The 19,753-nt window shown below is 27.7% G+C and overlaps 1 protein-coding gene across 1 annotated transcript in view; it reads left to right on the forward strand.

Moving 5' to 3' along the window:
• Positions 1-19,249, forward strand: part of LOC117171819 (serine/threonine-protein kinase PLK4) — a 22,406-nt gene extending 3,157 nt beyond the window's left edge. The window contains exons 3-11 of the mRNA XM_033359448.1: positions 511-724; positions 2,254-2,366; positions 2,454-2,546; positions 3,296-3,577; positions 3,652-4,182; positions 5,731-6,033; positions 8,892-9,167; positions 14,214-14,396; positions 18,119-19,249. Coding sequence (XP_033215339.1) covers positions 511-724; positions 2,254-2,366; positions 2,454-2,546; positions 3,296-3,577; positions 3,652-4,182; positions 5,731-6,033; positions 8,892-9,167; positions 14,214-14,396; positions 18,119-18,298 — 2,175 coding nt within the window. The 3' untranslated portion in view covers positions 18,299-19,249. The remainder of the gene's footprint in view (positions 1-510; positions 725-2,253; positions 2,367-2,453; positions 2,547-3,295; positions 3,578-3,651; positions 4,183-5,730; positions 6,034-8,891; positions 9,168-14,213; positions 14,397-18,118) is intronic.
• Positions 19,250-19,753: the final 504 nt, after the last annotated feature.

Raw genomic sequence — 19,753 nt, forward strand, 5'->3', positions numbered from 1 at the left:
TTATATATTTATATACTTTAAATCATATAATAAGTAGGATAAGGAAATTTATGTGTCTAATAAATATTAAAATATAAAAAAAATATTAAATGATGGGTTTCGCAAAGAGAATTAATTTTATTTCCAACCCGAAATAAATCACAAATATTTACCTGGAGAATCGGGAGAAAGCCAGGAGACGAAAATTTGAAAAATAGTGGCCATCCTGTTGGTGTAACCAAATTGAAAATTAGCAATGTCATTATTTTTAAATTACAAATATAATTGAGCAATTTAAAGTCACTCAAAAGACAGTCAAATTTTCCAAAATAAGATAAAGTGCGAGGTTTTCGAGACATCTCGTTATACTAATTTTTTTAGATAGATTACTGGAAATATTACTATTAGTTTTTAAACAAAATTGAAAATACAATAAGGTGAACTTTTTTTGCCTCATTTTTAATAAAAATAGTACTCTCTATTTTGAAGTAATAAAAATTCTTTCGTAATACAATTGAACTTTGTGGACAGATCGACAAAAAACTGATGCAAGCAGCTGGGATGGTGGGTAGAGTTCGACAAGAAGTCTCAATACATTCTCGTTTAAAGCATCCCGCAATACTCGAAGTGTATACTTTCTTCGAAGATGCTAACTACGTTTACTTAGTTTTGGAATTATGCCACAATGGGGAATTGCAACGATATCTAAAAATGCAGGGCTCGCGTGCTCTGCTAGAGGAACACGGTTTGTATTTTATGAATTACTAGGGTTGCTGCAAGTCAGGGAATTACAGAAAGTCACGGAATTTAAAACTGACCAGGGAATCTCGGATAAAATTTGACAGTCAGGAAATTTTCGATAAAAAGAAGTTGAAGTTAATGTTATTATTTTGTTGAAAATTCAACAATTTCGTTAAAGATTCATTCTTTTTCGTTCAAAATTCGTCTTTTCGGATTAACTCAACGGTTTCTGGTTCAAAATTAAAATCTGTTTTGGTCGAAATATCCAATTCTACATTTATCAGTAAGAATTTATCTTTACTTTTTGTAAACATCAACTGTTTAGTTAAAAATGGAACGACTTTACTGAAAATTATTACTTTTTTTGTAAATGTATCTTCCAAAGTGACTAATTCATATTTTTGCTTGAAAATTCATTTGTTTGGTTAACATTTTTAATTTGTTTTAGGTGAAAATTCAGCTATTTTGTTCATAATTCGTCTTTGTTTGTAGAAAATGGTTGAAAATGTATATTTTTAGTTGGTAAAAAATATTTCCATTGGGTTGAAAATTCGACTATTTTGTTATTCATTTCTTTGGTTGAATATTTAACTCTTTTTTTTGAAAAATTGTATTTTTTAGGTTGAAACTTAATGTTTGTAACTGAAAATGTAACTCCCATTTAAAATTTATCCTTTTTAGATGAAAATTAATATATTTGTCTGAAAAATCGTCTTTTTTACGCTGAAAATTCAATTATTTTGGTAGAAAATAAATATTTTTTGGTTGAAAATTCTACTTTTATGTTAAAAATTTACATTATAGGAATTAAAATTTAACTATTTGGCAGAGAATCACAGTCTTTTTGGATTCCATATTCAACATTTTGCATGAAACTTTTTCTCTTTATTGTCTGAAAAATCTATCTTGGTTAAAACTTCTACTCTGTTGTTAAAAATTCCTTTTTTTTTGTTTTGAAAATTAGTCTGTTTTTGGTTGAGGATTCATCTAATTAGTTGAAAATTCGAATTTCTTGGTATAATATAACTATTTTTTGTTGAAATATTAAACTCTTTTTTTATGTGAATATGAACCCGGAAACTTTTCTTTGGGAATTCATCTGTTTGGATTAAAGATTCTTCATTTTCGTTAAACATTTAACTATTTTCTTGAAAATTCGTTTCTTCTTTATGGAAAATTAAGTTGTCTATTTTTGGTTCAAAATGTATCTTTGTGAGTTAAAAACTCATGATTTGGTTGAAATGTTATGTATTTTATATATGTCTTATGTGACTCGTGGATATTTTCTTATAATATTTTGTATAACTGTTGTCACTAAAAATCTTTAAAATAAATTTAGATTTTTTTTGGTGCTTTAACATTATTGATCTCCTAGGTTTAAAGGTTGTTTTTACATCTAATCGAATAATTTAAATCGCCTGGGGAAAACTAAAAACGTCAGAAAATTTGGAATTCAGGATTTTGTAGCAACCCTGTTTACCCATCAAATCATATTTCGTAATTTTGGCTTTAACATAATATATTTTATTACAGCTGGGCGTATAATTAAACAAGTAGTTCAAGGCTTATTGTACCTGCATTCCTACCAGATACTCCATAGAGACATGTCTTTGTCAAATTTACTGTTGACGAAGAACATGCAAGTTGTAAGTACAAAACCTTCATTATATTTATTTAAATTTAACTGTTAAAGGAAAAATTTTAGTTATTTAAATTTAATAATCTTATTGCAGAAAATAGCGGATTTTGGTTTGGCAACTCAGTTAACGCGGCCGGATGAAAAACACTTAACAATGTGTGGAACTCCTAACTACATTTCCCCAGAGGTACATTTAGTAAAATACAGATTAGGTTTAGAACGAGAGATTGATTTTAATGATTTTACAAAGATGTTAAAAACATTGTGAAATATTTCACAAATAATTAAAAGATTTACGTATGATTTCAAAGATTTCATACAAATTTCCCGAATATTTCGAAATATGTTACAAGATTTCATTAAAATTTCACAAAGATTTCACTAAAATTTCGAAATCTTTTGCCAAAAATTCAAAGAATGTACAAAGATCTCCAAATATGTCGCAAAGGTTTTAAAAGTTGACAAAGATTTCAAAATAGTATAAAGATTTCAGACTTTTCGCAATAATTTCAAAAGATTTAAAAATATTTCAAAAATATTTAAAAAATGTCGTAGAAATTTGAAAATATTTTGTTCGCAAAGGGTACAAATATTTCCGAATATTTCAAAGAATTTCAAAATATTTCACAAACAATTAAAATATTTACGAATGATTAAAAATATTTCGTATAAATTGCCCAAATATTTCAAAATATGTGAAAAGATTGTACAAAAATTTCAAAATATTTCACAAAGATTTCAGAAGATTTCACTAGAATTTCGCAAAGCTTTTAAAACTTGACAAAGGGTACAAATATTTCCGAACCCTTCAAAAGAATTTCAAAATAATTCACCAAGGCCTGTGCACCAGATTTCAAGAGTGATTAACCCCTCGATTTAGAAATATTTGATAAATTATAAAAACTGTAAATCATTCGATTATTGTAATATTTAAAGGTTGCTACAAGATCATCACATGGCTTGGAAGCTGATGTTTGGGGATTGGGGTGTATGTTGTACACTTTACTAGTTGGGAAGCCACCTTTCGATACGGATGCTGTTAAAAGTACGCTCACTCGTGTAGTAATGGCGGATTACACGATACCGTCTCACTTATCCGAAAATGCCAAGGATCTCATTGATAAGTTACTTAAGAAAAATCCGAAAGAGAGAATTAGGTTGAGAGATATCTCCAAACATCCTTTCATAGCTTCAATTGATAAGTCCAAAGTCAATGGGGTGAGTTTCATTAATCATATTTTAAATATTTCAATTCTACAATCAGGTGAAATGATTTGTTTTGTTATTTACAGGAAAAGGGCAGCATATCGTCTGATTCTGGCCTCGGGTGTTCAGGTCGAACCTCTTCTTCGAGTGGTCGACCCCGAATGCGTTCAAGGTCAGAAGAAAGAACCTCCTGCACTCCCATCTTACCGATTTCTTTCACTGGTGTTGGATCAGCAGTTAGTGCAAGAAGCGAACCTCTTACAAAAAAGCATTTTTCCAATCATGCAAAATATCCGAATTATGGCCAGGATGAAAATTCCGTTCTTGCCGGGATTCCACCACCTCCGAAAAGCAGAATTTTCTCTCACAGCGACCACTACAGTGGATCTCAAACAGGAGAAAATGAAGATCATCGGAAAAGCCAGAGGCAAAAGAAAAAGGATCGAGAAGTTGACAATTTCGGCGATGCTGAAGAAAATGCTCCCAATAAATTGCAGGTTTCTCCCCTCAATTCTGAGAGGCTTCTGCCCACAAGGCATAAGACGAAAAATGCGGTTCTGACTATCCTTGAAAATGGAGAAGTTTGTATAGAGTTCCTAAAGAAGAAAGGGTCAACGGTAAGGTTTTTAATCTCATGGTTTTATGACATTCGATTTTGCAATTTTAGACCTTGGGCTCATCCTACTATTGACACTATTTTCCACTTTTTTTAGCATTGACACTATTTTTGTACTATTTAAAACAAAACAAAACAAAAATTACATTAAAGACACTATTATCTCACAATTGTCCGCTAAATGCTAATGGAAAATCTCTCTGTTTCTTATGAATGAACAAAGTCAATCAAATCAGATTAATTTTCAACCAAATAATTAAATTTTCTACCAAAAAAAGATAAATTCCCAATAAAATATATACATTTTTAACCAAATAGTTACATTTTTAAACGAAAAGATTATCTTCTACCAAACAAGATGATTTTTCTACAATTACATACATTTTCAAGTTAATAGTTTGAAGAATGGATGAGATGTTCAACCAAATTTTGTTGTAATAATTATTAGTTTATATTTTTTAATTTCCTAAACATTTTTAATTAAAAATGTAGTTAAATTTTTATAAAAGATAATTAATCCTCGATTTTAAAAACAAATTTGATAAAAAAAAATGTTTATATGTTTTATAGATTTTTTAAAATGAAATTTTATGAACCTTCAAACATAAAAATTCACTTTCAGGATAGTAGTTTAACTTTAAACTAGGGAATTAGATTTTCAATCTAAAAAGATGAGTTTTCAACGAAAAGTGTAGTATTTGATATTTTCAGTAAAAAAAGATGTTAATTTAAAATAAAAAAAGACTGGATTAAGTTTGCAAAAACAAAATTTTAATAAAATCTTTCAATTCCCAATTGAAACAGATTAATTTTTAACTAAACAATTGCGGTTTTAACCAAAAAATTGATTTATTAAAAAAAAATGTTAATAATATTAAAAGTTTTTCCCGACTTTTGCAGTTTTTAACCAAATTACGAATATTCTACAAAACGTTTAAATTTTCAACAAAAAATTTATTTTACAACCGTCATAGGTTTATTTTTAACCAGGCAGTTGGATTTCTAACCAAAAAAGGTAAAAATTTTACATAAAGAGATGAATTTTCACACCAAAAAGATGAACGTTCTACAAAATAGTGACAACAAAAACTGTTAGTCAAGAAAAAAGAATTGAATCAAATCTTTGAATTTGCAACTAAATAATTCGATTTTTAACTAAATAGTAAACTTTTGAACCAAAAAAGACAAATTCTTCATCAAAAATTTAAAATTAGATTTTTCAACTGAAAAAAATAGCTTTCACCCAAAAATAGTTAAGAGTTTCTTATTGGATTCCATTAATTTAGTTCGTATTCAGGTGGAAAAATGAGAAAAAGGCGAAATACTGTGAGGCCTGCTTAAAAACAAAATTAATTTTCTATTTGACACTTTTGTTTTTGGACTATACAATTTTAAATTCGGCTTAAACATAAGTTTAATACTGGAAAAATGTCAATACACTATTTAACCTACTATTTTTAAAAATATTTGTGATAAACTACTTTTTATCTTTGAAGTGAGTCCCCGGCTTTGAATTTGATTCATCTGAATTTTTCTTTTTTCTTTGTAGGAAAAAGTAACCGATGTTTGCAGAATATCAAGTGATGGTTTAAGAATAGTTTTGTATAGAGTTGACCCCCAAGAAGTGGGATCGGCACCGTTGCCTTTGCCATTTAAAGGCGCGGATAGCATTCACTCATATGAAACGTTACCTTCTAGACATCATAGAAAATATCTATATGCTGCTCGTTTTGTAAAATTAGTTAAAGCAAAGACTCCGAAACTGACGATTTACACGCCAAAATCCAAGTGCCTTTTTATGGAAAATGGTCCTCATCCTGATTGCGAAGTACATTTTTACGATGGAGTGAAGGTATATTTTATTTTGAATTTTCAGGGTGGCCGCTGGCCCGGGAAACCCGGCAATGACAGTGAATTTATTTTTTAACTGGGAATTTGACACATTTTCAGAACTAAATCTGGTCAGGTTTGATTTCAACAGTTTTTTAATGATTAGTTAAATTTGTATCTTTTTCAATTATTATTTCATTTAGCTTAGAATTCTGAATTGTAAAATCTTCTATTTAAACTTTAATTCTTAAGAGTAAATTTTAATTTGAAGATTTTTAAAATGCATTTTTAAAAACTTAAACAATTCAAAATTAGAAGTGTTTAAAATAGAAGATTTTCGATCAAAATTATTTTTAGTTGATCAGCTGTGAATATAAACTAATTAATAATTTGTTAAAATTGAACTTTACTTTAAAGTTTAAAAAGCAAATAATTGATTTTACGAGACGATTTTTAATCAGTTTACAATTGTACCATAGAATTTGCAGATTTTGAAGTTAAAAGTTAAACTGTTTCCATTGAAAAGTCTTAGTAGTTAAATAAATGTAAATGCCCAATTGAAACTTTATAAACTATTTTTAATTTTAAAATAACTTCAAAATAATATATTCACAATCAAAGGCTTTCATTAAATTTTAAACGTTGTTTTAGTCTAAAATTAAAAATTTTTTAATTAAGTAAAATCACAGTTGTCTAATATTTAGAAATATTTGACTGTTCATGTAAAATCAGTAATTATAAATCAAATATTCAAACCTTAACAATAGAACTTAACTTTGAACGTTACAAGTTTCATTGTTTTGTTTGAACAGATTTAATTTTTAAGTCAAATTGTTGAATTTTGATGTATAAATAAAAATTGAACATTTATTATTCTTAGAAAAAATTCGAGTATGGTAAAGAGATATTTAGAAGTTTCAACAATCAAAAGTCTACGCGTACAGACAAAATCCGGCTATTCGTACAAAAATTTCGGTGCAAATAGCCCACGGCCTTATTTAAAAAAAAAATATATAGATTTTTGCAGATTTCGAAAAAAAAATTTAGAAGCTTCTTAAGAATTATGAAAGGCTTCAAAAGAATAAAACACATTTTCTTTAGACTCCTAGGAAAATTCGAAATGACTTTTTATTTTGAAAAATTAATTTTAAGAAAACATTTAAAAAGATTTCCAAAATAGTCAAAAATGAATCTGGAAGAATTTAGGGAAATATTTTTAAGTTCGCAGGAATGAAACAAACAAATTTAGGAAGAATTCGAATTATTTTAAAAGATGTGTAGAAGTTCTGAAAAAATTTTAAAAATAATTCGAAAGTTGAATAAATTTAAAACAACCTCTAGATCAGGGGTCTCCACAATCCACAGGTGCAGCGTGACCCAGAATCGATTGGCCTTTTTCAAGATCTACATTTTATTTTTCGACGGGAAATTGAGAGGAAATTTATGACCTCTTTGAAAAAAATCCTAGTTGGAACGGCTCAGAAAACCATTTTTTCTGGTATAACTTGACAGAGCTTGAAATGCAAACTATTTTATTTAAAGTGTTTGAACGAAGCAATTGCCGATATTTGTTCACAAATGAATGTTTTCCACATTAATAATACTAAATCATAAAAAATACTAATAATAATCAAAATAAGTGGTCAAAAATAAATTTAAGGCGTTCAAATTTTAAGATTTTTGTTTTCAAATCGAGAATCTGTAAATAAAAATATGTTAGAATAAAGATTCGAAAATAGAGAAAAATTAAAAGCTTTAAAAATTGATTACTTAAAATTCAAAGGAATTGAAATTGCATTAACACTTTTAAATAGAAAAAAAATTTAATTTGATACTATAAAGTATATTGAATGTTTCAAAGTCAAAGCTGCTTACATTGTAGAATTAAAAATTTTATTACATTTAAATAAATTAAAATTGATGCCACATATTTTTTTATGATAAAAAATTAATTTTTCGTCATTTTTACCTCTCAAAATGTAAATTTGTTAAATTATAAAGCTTTAAAATTAAATAATTCGAAAAAATTTTTTAAAAAAAGGAATTTTTCATAGAAAAGTTTTCAAAAACGCTATCGCAACTGAAGGTGAAAAATTCTTTGAATTTGTATTAACAGATCGTAAAAATAGTAAATCATTAATTTTTTTTATTTGTTATACATAATAATATAATCAATTATTTAAGTCCATTTAAAAATTTGTTAAGCTTTACAAATTGATACATTTGTTATGATGGATTTTACAATTGATTATGTTCTTAATATTAGGCAATAGAAACTCAAGGACACATGAGTTTCTTTCTACTTTTCAATTTAATTTGAAAATTAAATTTTAAATTATTTATAAACAAAACAATTTTTATTGAATTTAAATTGTGCGTATAAAAAATTACGATTACATTGAATATTTTATTTAACAATATTAAAGTAACGAAAACTAAACATTAATTATTTTATTTCTTGATTCTCAATTTTAGCGTGAAGTTTCGAATAGAAATAAGGGTCTCGAGTTTAAGGGTTCCCAGCGGCAAAAAATAAGGTAAAGAGTTTTGACTGTTCTGAGTCAAAAATGAGTAGATCCGGCCTATTGGCCTGGGATCGCTAGTAGATACAGGATCTACCTTTGAAGACCCCTGATCTAGTTGTTTCAAGATTTCGAAATAAAATTTTGATGCTTTTTAAGGATTTTTAATGTGTTAAAATTGAAATAGTAATGTAAGACTTGTTCAGTTTATTAAAATTATTATTAAGATCGGGAATTTTTTTATGTGATTAAGACGGTCACCCTGATTTTGCTTCTGCAATTATTTATGTCCTTTCTGAACAACATAAGTAATGTTATTACATCGGAATATTTAATAGCTGGATGGATTCATTTTCAGGTGATTCGTGTAGACGGCGTTGTCAAAATACAAGATAAGGGAATGACGTATGAAGAAGGGGACGTTCCTTCAAGTTTGGAGGACTACTTGGATCAATATTCAGATTGCTACAAACGTTGTCTTTTACTTGAATCTTCTTTAACTTCCTTGGAAACTGCGACTGGGTTCTCGTGTTTTCCAGCAATAATAGGACGTAGGCCAACTTCGGCATTGAATGACACACCCTGTTTGCGAGGGAAAGAAAATGTATCAACTGCAGTTGCCAGTCCACCAGTTGTAAGTATCAGCCACAATTACTTCTTGATACATATTGAATCGTCCTTTTCCATATTTTTCATGAAATTAAGACTGTGAGAGATTAATTATTTTACAGTAAATAAACTGCTTTTCTGTACTAAGATTTCGTGCATAACCGACATCGATACTGCTTGACAAGCTGAAATGGTTCATTTCTGTGATAAGTTACTTATCTTTTCAATAATGAATGACATTAAGGGACTGTACTTTAATTACGTAAATGCTCAAGTAGGGATTTTTGGAAATTCGGAAATGAAATTAATAACTCGCATTAAGTGTACAGAAATTTAATATGAATTAACTTTACGCGTAAAAAAATCAGGAACTTTTATTTGCCAGGGAAAAGTAAGGGATTTAGAGTAATAAGTAAGGGAATAGTGTACAACTTTAATTAACCCATTAACGCCCAAACACCGAAAAACTAAGCTTAACTTTGCTGATGCAGTTGCGGTGGTAAAACATGTCGCATATGTTTGAAACTCAACATACTTATGTTTTCAAGACCGCTCTACAAAATAAAGTTGTAAAAATAATTGCTTGTTTACCAGGAAATTCAATATGGCGGCATTTATGACAAAAAACACGGAAAAATAAAAGACATAAAATTATTGCTGCTGTATTTCGTAATGAAAATTTTTTTGAATGTAACAAAATTGGTGCGCAAAAGTGCACAAACATGTTGAACTTTCAAAAAATGTATAACAACAACTTTGAAATTCAAGATGGATGTCTGAAGATGGCGAATTAAAAAAAAAGAAATTGTTATTTCTACCCTCAAGTGACAGCAGTAAATTTGACTATTAGGCCTCCAGTCCATGTACCAGAACGACCGGATCTCAGAATGGCCGGAATGAAGCGTTGACCGCTTCATTCCGCGGAAACAGTGCCTTGTTCTCGAGCCGAAGTAAAACGCAGATGAAATTTACTGTAGTGCCTGTCACATTTGTTGTGTTTTTTTTAAGTGTTTACCAGTTGAGGTTATAAAAAATAATAAATTATGAACATAATGAGCAGTGTTGATGAATTAAGGGAACCTGATGCATCAATTTTACGTACAGCTTTATACATTTTTTTTGCGTTTTTTATATGAAAAGTTTTATTTGATGCTTTAATATTATGTACAACGCATACACCGTCTTATATATTTAACAATGTTTCATTTGCGAAAATTGAATAATTTATAATATTTGTCTGGATGTAAAAGTGGAGGGAGAATAAAAAAAAGAATTTTTTATTTTTTAATTATATTTTGTATATTTCTACATTAAATTATTTGCAATATATACTCGTAACATGCATACAATTAACAATTTTGATTCAAAATTTACAATAATTTTGCAGATATACTTAGCATTTATTGTATTTTAAATACTTGTGTTTGACAAGAAGGAACTTTTTCGTCGTGTCGAAGTTGCTATGCGATTTGTGTTCCGGTCATTTCGGTGCATGTGTTTGAATACTTTGGAAATGAACGGAACGCTTATTAGCGCGAAATTAAGTACACAAGTATTTAAAATACAATAAATGCTAAGTAAATCTGCAAAATTAATATAAATTTTGAATCAAAATTGTTAATTGTATGCATCTTACAAATATATATTGAAAATAATTTAATGTGGAACTATACAAAATATAATTAAAAATTTTTTTAAATTCTTTTTTTATTCTCCCTTCCTCTTTTACATCCCGACAAATATTATAAATTATTCAATTTTCGCAAATAAAGCATTGTTAACGATATAAGTCGCTGTATGTGTTATACATAATCTTTAAGCCTCAAAAAAAGCTTTTCATATAAAAAACGCAACAAAAAAATGTATAAGACTGTACGTAAAATTGATACTTACATCATGTTCCCTTAATTAATCAACACTGCTCATTATGTTCATAATTTATTATTTTTTATAACCTCAACTGGTAAACACTTTTGAAAACAAAAAACACTCACAATAAATGTGACACGCACTATAGTAAATTTCATCTGCGGCTAACTTCGACTCGTGAACAAGACACTGTTTCCGCGTAAATTTTCCAATTGGTCAACGCTTCATGCCGGCCATTCTGAGATCCGGTCGTTCTGGTGCATGGACTAGAGGCCGTACTCAAACAACCTATATATTTTCTTCATAGTTTTTTGGGTTACTTATTACAAATCTGGCCACGAAATTGCAAAAATAATTTGTTTAAACTATTTGTTTAAACAAAGAATTCCGAAGAATTAGATTGTTCACAAGATGCATATGCTTTTCATGGTTTTTTAGTCCGCTGAGTACGAATCTGGCATTAGATTTGCAAAATCAATGTATTAAAACAATTTTTTAAACAATTTTTTAACAAATTTTTGCAATATTCGCTTCTTTCAACCGCCGTATTTGACGTTAACGCCATGTCACCGCGTGGAGGTCGAAGGATAGACATTTTTTTAATTAATTTATTTTTATTATTTCTTTTATTTTTAAATCTTTTTGTATTTTTGTATTCTTTATAACTGTTCTGAAAAATCTTTCACCTCTTGTTGAATACATTCTGGGACCGGAATGAACTCTCAGCATTGGATGTATCAGATTTGTGAAATTCATTTCTTTTTTTGCGCAATTCATTTGCGTAGTGAACACTAGTAGTAAACTGTTCGTTGGCTGAGTCATTGTCTATCCTTCGACCTCCATGCGGTGTCAGTTGGTAAACGTCAAATACGGCGGCTGACAGAAGGGAATATTGCAACAATTTGTTAAAAAATTGTTTAAACACATTGATTTTGCATATTTTACGCCACATTCGTACTCCGCGGACCCAAAAATTATGAAAAGCATATGCATCTTGTGAACAATCTAATTTTAAGCAATAATTTGTTTGGACAAATAGTTTAAACAAATTAAGTTTGCAATTTCGCTGCCAGATCTGTAACAAGTGACCCGAAAAACCATGACAAAAAATAGTTTGTTTGGGTAATAGTCAAATTCATTGCTGTCACTTGAGGGTAGAAATAACAATTTCATTTTTTTTAATTCGCCATTTTGAGACATCCATCTTGAATTTCAAAGTTGTTGTTTTACATTTTTCGAAAGTTCAACATGTTTGTGCACTTTTGTGCACCAATTTTGTTACATTAAAAAAAAGTTTCGATACGAAATCCAGCAGCAAATATTTTTTGTCTTAAATATTTCCGTGTTTTTTTTTATATTTCTCTTTGTAGTTGCTTCTTCCTGAATATTATGTTTTCCGTTATACATTTTATAATTTGTTTGAAAATTCAAAAATTTTGCTAAAAAGTCATCTATTTTGTTTGTAAATTCAATTTTTTTGTTGAAAATTCATCCTTTTAGGTCGAAAATTCAACTATTTCGTAGCAAGTTTACTTTTTGAATTAAATTCATGCTTTGGTGATAAAAATAATAATTCAAATCTTTTTCGGATAACAATTCAACTGTTTTTTTTAATTTGTCTTTTCAGTTTAAAAATTCATCTATTTCATCAGAAATGTCATCTTTCTTAGATAAAAATGCAACTGTTTGGTTGAATATTCAACAATTTTGTTTTAAAATAATCCTCTTTGGTTGAAAATTCAACTATTACGTAGAACATTGACTTGTTGTTTGAAATTAATATTTTGGTATTGAAAAGTCAACTATTTTTTTTGTAGATAAAAATAAAACCATTTTTTTAAATTGTCTTTTAAAAAAAAATTATCCTTTAGTGGAAATTTCATATTTTTGGGATAAAAATTCAACTCTTTATGTGAAAATTCAACAGTTTTATTCAAAAATATCCTGTTTTTGTTAAAATTTAGCTATTTTGTAGAAAATTTACTTTTTTTTTAAATATCATATTTTGATGTTGAAAAGTCGAATGAAATGTTTTTTGGTTGATAATTCAACTATTTTTTGAAAAATGTTCTTTTCTTTTATGTTTTAAATTCATCTATTTTAACAGAAATTGAATCTTTCTTTGATAAAAATGTAAATATTTGGTTAAAAATTCAACAATTTTGTTAAAAAATCATCCGTTTTCGTTGAAAATTCAACTGTTTTTTTTAAATTTACTTCTTGTTTAAAACTCAAATATTTTTTGGATGAAAATTCAAAAATAATTATTTGAAAAGTTGTATTTTTTATTTAAAAATTCATCTATTTTAGTATGAATTTGATCTTTCTTCGATAAAAATGGATCTGTTTGGTTGAAAATTAATCTACTTGGCTTGAGGATTCAACTTTTCTTTTCTCAAAATTTTGAGTTGAATCACTTTATTAAGAAACCATTTTTTGTTGAATATTCATATTTTTAGTTGCAAATTTATCTCTTTTGTTGAAAGTTTAACTATTTTATTGAAAATTCAGCGTTTTTAATTAAAAATTCAACTGCTTGCGTAAAAGTTCAACTACTTCGCCAATTTTTTTTAGTGAAGATTGATGTTTTTGTTTGAAAATTATTTTTTCCTGAAAAATCATATTTTCTAGTTGACAATTTTATTCTTGTACAGAAAATTCGTCGTGTGGCTCTGAGGTTTAACAATTTAGGTGAATTTGTTTTCTTTCGCAACTGAAAAATCTTTCTTTATTGAAAATTCGCCTTTTTGGTATTAAAATTCATTATTTTTGAAATATTAACTTTTACACTTTTTTGTTGAAAATTCATGTTCTATGGTAGAAAAGTCTTTTGTTTGTTTAAAATACATGAATAAAAATTTAAAAAATTTAATTTATATCTGAAATATTGTTTTATTGTGTTTATAATAATATATTAAAAATATTACGAGATTAAAATTTGCGTATTTTAATGTTAATGGTGGGGAAAAATGAAAATTTGTTTAGAGAAAAATCAGGAAATTTTTCTAATTAAATTTTCACCCTGCAATATAATTTTATGACGTCATTTGGTACCATTTGAGAGCGTTCTAGAATCTTGGAACGGAGATAAACCACTTCAGCTGTCAGATGGTCTCCAAGTTGGCCAAGGAACGCCCTTTATCTACTGTTTATAACCATAAAATTCTTTTAATATTTGAAGCAATGTCCCTTTTAATTTAAGATGCCTTCCTTCGATGCCAGTTGCTCTGTGGTATCGACAGTTGCATCTCGATCGAGAAGACTGAATTCCGTTCAAATGTCTTGCTCGGAGATGAGTAAAGTTGTAGTTCCTGGAATTGGAATGGCCATGCAATTGCCATCTGGCGATGTCAGAGTCGATTTCAAAGATGGTTCTGCTCTCACTGTAAGATTTTTTGCCTTGTATTTATCTTTAGAAAAATCCGGACTCGGACTCACGTCACTATTGACACTAATTTAAAAAAATGCTACTATTTTTCTCGTAATTGCCCGCTAATGCCACTATTTCCACATTTTCGCTTTTAAAATCTTTTCGAAATTCGATTATTGGCTAAAATAACATGTCTACTAGAATGTTTCATTTTATAAGGCAAAACAAATTATTTTTTAATCTGAATACGCACACTAACCTAAGTCGTACTCTTTCATTCAACCAGTTTTTAATAAAGATTGAAAATCGGATATTATTTACAGGTCACCTATTTGATTTTTGTCTTTTTTAGACAGTCGTAATGTTATATTTGTGTATATGTATATAGAATTGTTTCCTTTTACATTGCCACCATTGTACATTATTTAATGCAAATTTAAAAATAAACGAATGTTTAATGAAAATCCTAATTTTATCTTACTTGTTTCACATTTTTCTATAAGAATTTGAGATATGATGCGTTCAGTACAAAATATAATAAATAAATTTTAAAAAGTACTAAAATGTCCAATAAATTATTTACAATGATGGTAATATAAAAGAGGGTAACTTTATATGTATAAGAATTAAATATTATGCAGTTAAAATATATTGAGAACATAAAAACAACAAAAAATCAATGAAAGGACAAAACTTCAGGAGGAGACCTCTAAATCATATCCAAATTAAATTTCTTTTATTAATTTGTTAATTAAAAAGTACAACTGCCTTAATTAGTGTCCATGTTTAAATCCGAGAATAATTTTTTGCTTAAATCATCCTAATGTCTGCCATAGCCATTATATATAGCCATAGACATTAAAATATACGAAAATTAATTGAAACTACTATAAACTCATCTCTTCTTTATTACGTTCCATCCAAGGCATCGGATTGAACGATGTTTTCGACTTTTTAAAGAAAAGTATATCAGTATTCTATTATTTTAATTTGTAACAATTATAGATTGGATTTTTTAAAGTAGAAAACGCCCAAAATCGAATAGTTTTAAATTCAAATACTAAAAATTAAACAAATTCACATTTCAAACGTACTGTTAATAAAAGTATTTATCCTTTAGAAATATCATAGTTTTGAATTTAAAAATTTCTGTTTTAAAGATAGCTCTAATTGGAAATCCATTCCCAATTAGCACGAATTCAAATAGAAAAGATTCGATTATAAGAAAGAATTAAGTTAAAATTAAACAACGGATCAGAAAATGGAAATTTTTCTACTTTTGAGTTTGAGCGCGTTTAGGGCGCACGTCTGTCCAATCTCATGCTTCGCGATCGATAATGGGTTACCTCTCGCTTGGCGCTCGGACATTTATTCTTTGCATTTGGAATGTCTAAATGAAACTTGATCAAAAAGATCTCTTGACGGACATGTTTGAATGTATATTTTTGAATCATAAGCTATAATTTCTCTTTCAGACTTTTTAAAATATTTTGTGTCGTTAATTCAAAACTTGAATGTTGTGGTGCCAAATTTCGGGCAATTCTAATACTTTTACAATCATAAATGATGAGAATGTAATAAGTTATTACAAAATTGTATCTCTTTTTAAGTGAATAACTTTTCTATCAATTTGTTTTCGTATCTTTTGTCGTTTTTCCACAAATTTTTCATTTCTATATTTAATGTCATTTTTATGATTAAAATCAAAATTACGCGTCCTATAAAAAGTGAATTATAACAACTGTTAGCTCTTTTTCGGTTAAACTATTTTTGTTAAGTCATTTTTTTCGTATTCGACATAGTTCGACCCCAAAATGGAATTTTTTATTTTTCAGTATTTTTGGTGCAATCAAAATTTGAATTTTCGATTTTCCAAAAAAATCCAAAAATTTGTTATGATAATTTTGTAGGGCTTTAAAAAGGCTATGTTTTTCGTCTCTAGACTTTTTTATATCTCGCGTTGTTTGGCTTCAAATTTTGATTTTGCAGTGATTTTTAAAATGTTGAAAATTCTATAACTCTGAGAATTTTATTTTTATCGAAAAAAGTTATCAGGATAAATTGTTCGTCTTTTGTAATACTATAAATATCCTCACATAGAATTTTAAAATTCAGAAAAAAGAAGTATTAATAGTTTACCAAATGCGATCACTTTTTGAATTTTTTATCCAAAATAAGTGAAGTTATTTTCAATTAATTCAAAGCCCATTTATAAATTCTTGGAATTTAAAAATGCTTTGAAAATGTAATTTATTCTGTTTGGAGGGAATTTATTAATTTTATTGAAATCAGTGAACTAGAAATTAATTTCCAAACATTTTATATATCTTCGTAAGTCTGTTGGACAGAGCTTCGTTAAGAAAAATATTAATTGGCAATATAAATTTTCCATAAAAAACATTTTATGTGATTATTTTTTTTTATGATTATATCGTTTTTTCCTCTAAAGATCTATCAATTTGCCTGGAATTGAGCAGTCAGCGTAAGTTTAAATTTTTTTTTCATTTCCTTTGAAAAAATCTTGAAAAGACCTGGAATTCCTGAATAAAAATTCTGTAGCAACTCTGGTGTACAAAATTTAATTAAAAAGTTGTATTCAAATTAGCACTTCTATAAATTAGGTTTAGAATTTACATAATAATAATAATTTTCTTCGTTAAAAAAAACTTACTAAAAAAAGTCTCAAAAACCAGCTCTTAACAGTTCATCGAAAAGCGCAGTTTAAAAAAATTAAATATTAAAATTTCAAGTAGATATTGTTTTTGGTGCTTAGTCAATTTGTAATTGATGGTGTTTGAAATTAAGCAATTTTAATTTTATAATATTAGAGTAGTCTTAATTCAAAAATTTTTGAATTGTCAATTGTATATGTACATTTTTCAAATATTAACCATTTTTAATTGAAGATTGCGAAAGTAAGAGTTTTTCAAATATATCTTACTAAATATAATTAATCATTTAATAAACTATTTAACTTGCTTGGAACATTTTTAGAATTCTTTATTATTTGAAAATGTGATATTATGGATTGTTAAATATGTGGTATATGTTTTTAATATTATAAAGTAAAAATCCAGGGTAGTGCTTTTTATTTAAGCGCGTTTTTAAAGAGAAGTTTAGTGAATAAATTTAATTCATATTCCAGAAATTTTCAATTATTTCTACTTATTTGAATGGATTTTCACGTTTTCAAGAGATTTTATAGGATTTTTTAGAGAATAAATAAAAATTTATTTAAGTTATTTGAAAAGATTCCAAAGAATTTCGAAAGATTTTATATAAAAAAATGTCTAGAACTCTTAATATTTAAAAATGTATTATTATGGATTTGTAAATAGTTTATTTTGAATATTATAAAATAAAAATGAAGGTACGTGAACACACGGTTTGCGCGTGTGCCTTTACTGTTAGTTTAAACTATTTTAGGCTGTAAGATTTCTTATAAAAATATTGTTTCTTTTATAAATGTAAAAATGAATGGTTAATATTTTCCCTATTTGTTCCCTTTTTTTGTGTGAAAAATTTTCCCTATTTCTCCCTTTTTGAGCTCTTTTTGCGCTGTGATCCTTTTTTATGTATAAGTTTATTATTTTAAAAATGTTTTGCCACTATTGAAACTATTTTTGATTTCTGAAGTGAGTGCTAGCCCTGATTAAACTTGACCTTGTTTCGTAAAACTTGATAATTTATAGTTTCTGTAAGATTTGGTACTGATAATTTCATGTTGAAATTTTCAGGTAAGTCCTCAGAGTTATGGAGGCGGAATAATATACGAAAACAATAACGGAAGCGTGATGAGATACAGTCACAGTAGCCAGCAAAATGCAGATGTACCATTCGCCGTGAGAGAAAAGCTCAGACACTTGCCGACTGTCATTAAGTATCTCGTTCAGCCTAAACAGAAATCGATAAGATAGTTTTGATATAAGTAAATGTCTACAGATCCCAGTATTTTTTAAATAGTTTTAACAACTTTGTACGATAGAGAATGAAGGAAGAGGTACAATTTATAAGAGCGCACTTATTTGATACTGCAGATAGACTCAAATTGCTGCTCGCAATTATTTGACTTTTTACTACGCTTTAGAAGAATAAAGATCTATCATAATTTGTATTTTTTCGTATTTGCAGTTCGCTTAAATTTCCTGAAACGTAGTTTGTCAATTGAGAAAATATTTGTGTTTCTAAGAAAATAATGTGTTACTTACCAATGATTTTGGTAAAATATATCTGTAAGCGTTAGATTTTCTTGCGATATTTTAACGGTATGTTATCTTATCAAAATCGTGCAAATCGAGATAAACAATGAGAAAATAAAGAGAAGAAAGAAAACGGATTCTTGGATCGATTTTGGAATATTCACGTTTTTCGAAATTACTCAATAAAAATTAGTGATTTTTCTCTCAAAAAAATAAAAAGCATAATAATTAAAGTAGATATTCGAATAATTTATCGGAATTCTGTCAAGATTTTAGACAGGTTTGGTACAACTTAAAGTGTAAAATCGATTTTTATACATTTTTAAAAATTAGAATTAGGTTATCACCAATTGAAATTAGGAGAGGCCGTCCAAACTTTTTATCATAAAAGTTATTATACATTTTTTAAATTTTAATTGAAAATAAAGTAGGAAGTTTTTATAGCATATTAACTTCTTAGGCATTTCGGGTTTGTATAATAGAGTAAAAGTCATATAGAAGAATAAAATTTGTATAAAGTACGCGTAAACTTTAGGACTTTGATTAAATTAGTGGACCAGTTTATTTCTAATATTCACGTTTTCTTTCTTTTGCATACTTTAATTTGTAACTTTGATAAAAACTCACAAGCGTGTTGTGCTTGCAATAAATATTTATTTTCCTATTTTACAACCATGAAGATTATTAATTCTCCTTCAATATAATTCATATCCAGGATGGCCACTGGACCGAGAATTTTCTAAAATCGAGAAAATCATGGATTTATGCCCTGGCTGGGGTATTGCTTAATTTTTAGTAAATAATTTTTTATTAAAGTAATTATAGAAAAAACGTTTCTTGTGAAATTATTTTTTAAAATAAAAAAACTAGTTATTGAGTTGTGAAAGACAAATTGTTAAAATACGGATGTTATGAATTAGTTATTTTATTTTCTAATTTGAATTCTTTTCCTCCCCCCCCCCCAGAAATTACATAATTATTGTATTTTCTGCGTCAAACATGAAAAGAAAGTTTTAAGTTGAAAAATTAAAAGTTTAACTTAGAAATTATCTGATTTTCAAATATTTGAATTCTTAAATTTGAAAAAGACTTTATGATCTTTTGATAAAACATTTGAAGATCAGTTTTCGTTGAATAAAGCGTTATTTGCCCAATAAGTTAAATTGAATGAAT

This window comes from Belonocnema kinseyi, chromosome 4 (genome assembly GCF_010883055.1).
Source record: "Belonocnema kinseyi isolate 2016_QV_RU_SX_M_011 chromosome 4, B_treatae_v1, whole genome shotgun sequence".
NCBI classification, from domain to species: Eukaryota; Metazoa; Arthropoda; class Insecta; order Hymenoptera; family Cynipidae; genus Belonocnema; species Belonocnema kinseyi.